This window comes from Nematolebias whitei, chromosome 3 (genome assembly GCF_014905685.2).
Source record: "Nematolebias whitei isolate Nwh7 chromosome 3, NemWhi1, whole genome shotgun sequence".
Classification (NCBI taxonomy): Eukaryota; Metazoa; Chordata; class Actinopteri; order Cyprinodontiformes; family Rivulidae; genus Nematolebias; species Nematolebias whitei.
The window spans coordinates 21,734,592-21,739,811 of NC_056500.1; the positions used below are offsets into that span (position 1 = coordinate 21,734,592).

The 5,220-nt window shown below is 37.8% G+C and overlaps 1 protein-coding gene across 6 annotated transcripts in view; it reads right to left on the reverse strand.

Moving 5' to 3' along the window:
* elavl4 (ELAV like neuron-specific RNA binding protein 4) overlaps positions 1–5,220 on the reverse strand; it is a 93,915-nt gene that overhangs the window by 37,749 nt on the left and 50,946 nt on the right. For all 6 annotated transcript variants that reach the window (XM_037698105.1, XM_037698104.1, XM_037698101.1 and 3 more), the window contains exon 4: positions 1,765–1,868. In XM_037698105.1, coding sequence (XP_037554033.1) covers positions 1,765–1,868 — 104 coding nt within the window. The remainder of the gene's footprint in view (positions 1–1,764; positions 1,869–5,220) is intronic.

Here is a 5,220-nt window from a genome sequence, read left to right on the forward strand (position 1 = left end):
TATATACATATATATGTGTGTGTGTGTGTGTGTGTATGTATAATTCCTACTTCACAGTTTTTCGTCTATCGCGGGGGTGTTTGGAACGTAACCCCCGTGATGATCGGAGGGCTACTATAATGTGAAATCCATGGCAGTGAAAAAGTTTTTAGAGATGAGATCACATTAATGGCTATGAAAATATTAAAATTTGCAGTTGTTTTAAGACAGCAACAATCCACATTGTTCTTGACTACACAGAGACTAGCCACTGGCTCATCGTTACACTCAAAACTAACGTCTGAATAGTTTGGAGAAACAAAGTGCCGTCTACAACAGGTAGGCTGTTATTTGTTCATAAACTTTATACAGAACTATTTATACTCTGTGCTTTAATTAAACTAGTTTTTTTTAACAGTTCTGACTTACAGCATAGTGGGGTAGTTGGTCAGAACTGTTTCTTACAGTAAAAAGGCTGTAGGTTCTATTCTAATCCCATATGAGCCTTTTTGGATGTGTGAGTTTTCTCTGGTTAATCTGATTTCCTTCCACAATCCAAAACCATGTATCCTAGATCAATTGGCTCATCTAGATTGTCCTTATGTGTGAGTGAGAGTGTAAATGGTTGTCACTCTCAATCCTCTTTAGGTGGCCCTCTGACAGACTGTCGATCTGTCCAAGGTGTACCCCACCTTTTGCCCAATGACCGGCCATGATCAGGAACACACAAGTATATAAAATGGATTAATGCTCAGATGGTTTTTACTGTAAATGTGTGCATATGCAAATTTATGTTTGAATGCTGATACAACCCTAATATTCAAACATTTATATCTCAAACGTGTTAATATTACATATCATATTGCTACATACAAATACACATTTCCACCATCCATTTATAAACACATTAAATCATTTGACCACATTTTTACTTCATAGATAGAATGCCATGTTGATCAGAGCCAAACCGAACAGTTTAAGCTCTCTAGGGAATGGAGGGATTCTCCGTAGGATTCAACACATGTAAACAAGATAATCCCATCCTATTAGATTACATTAGACTGGACTAGATCAGATTAAGTCGGATGACAGACATCAAGAAGCCAGGGATTGCCACGGGACAACAAATTACAGACCGTTTTGAAAGCAATGCATCCAGGGACGAGAGAGGATGACAGCACCAGATAAGAGATGGAAAATTTGATAAACAACAAGATGCATATGTTGTAGAACATCTGCCAATTAAATACATGTGGGGATTATTTTTTTTTAAGTCTTCAGATTAGCTTGAATGAGATATATTCATCTTACTTCATGAACAACAACTAATCCTGGCTATTAGTCATGCTGCTAAAATAATTAAGCACGCAATAAAATTAATAAAGTAATTCCCGAGACCTCACTAATTTGTGAAAATGAAAAAAAAAAAACGTTTCTTTCCTTTCACTATAAATGTATATACATATGCTATTTTACCTTATGCATTTTGACATTTAGAAAAGTAAATTGCATATCAGCCACAGTCACAAGCTGTTTAATGCTCTTTTTTGATTTTGATGGTCTTTTCATTCCTGTGGCTCAAGCATATTAATCTAATCTCACCCTGCGGCACATTCCATAACAGCGTCTCTAACTAAAAGGCCTCTCAAACAGAAGAAATCAGCTTTTTAAATCAACATGACCTACCTCTATAACTTACTGAAACACCAAATAAAATGGTGTTATTTTTTTCCTTTGCGAAACTGTTTATTTGAAATGTAAATGAACGAATGCAGCGCTGATTACCTTAATTGTTTTTGTCTGAAGTCTGAGTCCGTTTAATGTGTTGATGGCTTTCTCTGCATCCTTTGGGTCGATGTAGTTCACGAAGCCGTAGCCAAGGCTCTGCCCTGAAATGTCAAGAAATACAAAAAGGAAAATGAAAGTCATTTAGTGTGTTTTTAATTCACATCTTGTTTTGTATCGTATAAAATTTTAGTAGTCTTATATTCCATACTGGATTAAAGAGTTGGTCTTGCCTGTACTTTTACTTTACTAGTTTGAGGGGAAAGCAGAAATCTGATGTAGACCACTCAGTGATGAGGGAGGCTATTTTAATATTATATATATATTTTAGAGCTTGTCCTTTTTCAGAACTGAAAACTGAAACTCAGTTCTTACTCTCATACAGACATCTTTTGGACACTGTTCCCCTTTCCCTGAGAAAACCAGCAAAATGTACTAAATCACAGTCACTGCAGCCCAGAGATCTCAACACCTTGAGGTGAATCTAACAAATCTTGTGCCAAGTAAAATTTGATTTGTAGTTGCTCTTTGATTTTAAAACATGATGGATGAGAGAGTCTTCTTGCAGGAATCGTTTCATTTCTCCATCCAGTAAAGATTTAAATCAAACCTGCCCACCAAAAACATTTAACTTTAAAAAGTAATACGGAAACAAACAAGTAAATTGAATAAAAATATACATTAAAAGGAAAAAATATATATTCCAACTCTTATCCTTGCACTCATGAGTTACTGGAGCTTGAAGAAATTACCGTATTTTCCATTGTACACGTTGCACCGTCCTATAAACCGCATCAGTCCAAATATGTCTAATAAAATGGAAAAATCCATACATAAATTGCTTCGCCGTATACGTCGCATCTATTATGCATCACCGCTGATGCGTCGCATTTGTTACGCGCCACTGCGGACAACCCTGAAATGTGGGTCGGTGTTGTGCCAAAAACTGATGGGCTGTCAAATGGTGGCCACGGAAGCGCACACAGGAAGACTTTAACAAGAATTTAACAAGACTAACACTTAAAAACAATTATTTGTTTGCTCTAAATAATAGTAAAGTTGTGTCTCAGTATAATTTTTCCTTAATAAATGCACTTTTATGGTAAAATCAGCTGCATTTCGCCAGGGCAGAGCAGCGAAATGAAGCCGATTGTGTCATTAATAGCCACTTTTACCTATTACTATTACATAGTACAATGGCATACCTTAATACTTGACTGCCATCTAGTGGCTGAAAATGGTAGTGTTCAATTTTTTCAGTGAGTATAAATGCAAACGATCATATCTCAGCCAAAAATTAGTTTATGAATATGGGAAAAAAAAAATCCCTAAATACGTCATTTCAGCCAATAAATCACAGGGCATGCAAATTATGCAAAAAACTGTGACTTATATGTAAAAACAATACGGTACCTAAAGCATTAATTTTTTTAGTTTATTACTACAAATGCCATTCTGCTTTATCTTGTGAGCGCAGTACATAAACTAAACTTTTATCATTTGATTTTACAGCAGGTGCAAACAACATTTTCGTTTCAATTGTTGCAATTGCCTAAAACAGACAAATCTTACACCCCTTTGCTCAGAGTGTTTGAAAATAACCATCTTCCTTTGAGGGGGAAGAAGGCTTAATTCTTTCCAGTGTTTCCCCAGTGGATCAGACATTTCAACAGGCTTAAACCAGACACCCCCTCCCAGCTCCAACAGGGCCCTCGGTCTGCTGGTTTTCAACAAACAGCCCCTACCCACTAGTGCCACATACAAGCACTGAGAATCCTTGGCAGTTTAAGAGGAGCAGCACACACATTCACATTAATGGGAACAGACAGTGGTTAGTAAGAGACAAAGTGAATCACAAAATATGGAGCACAGCACTTTCACTACATAAATACATTTGGGCTATGGATATTACAGCACAGAGCAGCTCAGAAGCAAGCAGGGGGAAAGGCCAGAAGGGACTTGTAGTCCTAACATCAAACAGCTGACAATTTTCTCTTCTTCCCAGCTCTCCTCCCTCTTCTCTTTTGGATTAACAGTGGATTATCAGACACTCTATTGTTAATTAAAAACCTGCCGTCCTGGAGAGACTACTGCTATTTATAACTGCCCATTCTTTCTTCACTCTCCTCGCTGACTCTCCACTCACATCAGGTGGTAAGTTTTCAATTTTACATCTAACTTTTTTTTTCTACATCAGAGACCCTAAAAATGAATGGAAAGGAGAACAAATAGAAAAAAAAATAATGTAAATGAATACTGTGGACAAAACAATACAACTCAAATGTGCCAGCAATAATTCAAACAGAAACATTTCTGTTAATCTACTTGAAATGTATTGGATTTCTGAATGAGAAAAAGTGGCTAGTACTTGAAAACCTTCTTGATCTCATATAATTTTTTTTCTTCCATTTTCCCTGCACTTTCCTCACCTTCAGCAGAATACACTAGTGCTCAAGCACAGCCGTCAAGACCGATTGGGTGGTGCTCGATGCTGCTGAGATACTCTGAATTCATGAAACACGTAATGCTGATGATCAGGCTTTACTCATGTGTGTAAGCCTGCACATGTTAGCCGTGGATTAAAACAAACATTTGTTGAATAAAAACTCTAATTATTGTAAGAAAAAGAGTAAGTAGGCTCAATCATCCAGGTAAATAAATCACAAAAAAGTTAAATAATGTCATCTGGACAGTTTTTTTTTTGGAAGAAAATGTTTCGTCTTTCATCCAAAAGACTTCATCAGTCTGAGGCCTGCCAACAGGGTCTGTCGTATTAAGTAGCACCATTTTGACGTGTATCAAACCTGCTGAGTTGAGTTCCCAGGCAGCATGAGTTTACATGCAAAATGGAAGACCATCAGTCTCTAAAACAATCGATCATCAGTGCATAACAATCATATTCTTATAGGCAAAATGGATGCTTACTACTCACCAAACCAGCACAAGGACAACCGGGTCAAAACAGTTAAAAAGAAAGTGTAAAGCCATTCTGCCTGGGAACTCAAATGGTAAATGGACTGCACTTATATATAGCACCTTTCTGTCTTATCAAGACACTCAAAACATTTTACACTACAATCTGTGCCCCTCATTGACCCATTCATACAGCACTCTACTAGATCTATACAGAGAATAATCAGTGCTTTATCACATTCATACACTGATGGGACACACATCGGTGGCAATGAGGGGTTCAGCATCTTGCCCTCGGATGCTTCAGCATGTGACTGCTGGTGGAATCGAACCTCCAACTCTTGCATTGGAAGACATCTGTTCTAACCACTCAGCCATGGCCACCCCCTCAACAGCAGACTGGTTTGAAACACGTCAGCAAGGTGTTACTTAATACGGCAGATCGTGTTGGCAGGCCTCAGACTGATGACGTCCATCCATCCATCCATCCATCCATCCATCCATCCATCCATCCATCCATCCATCCATTATCTTTACCCGCTT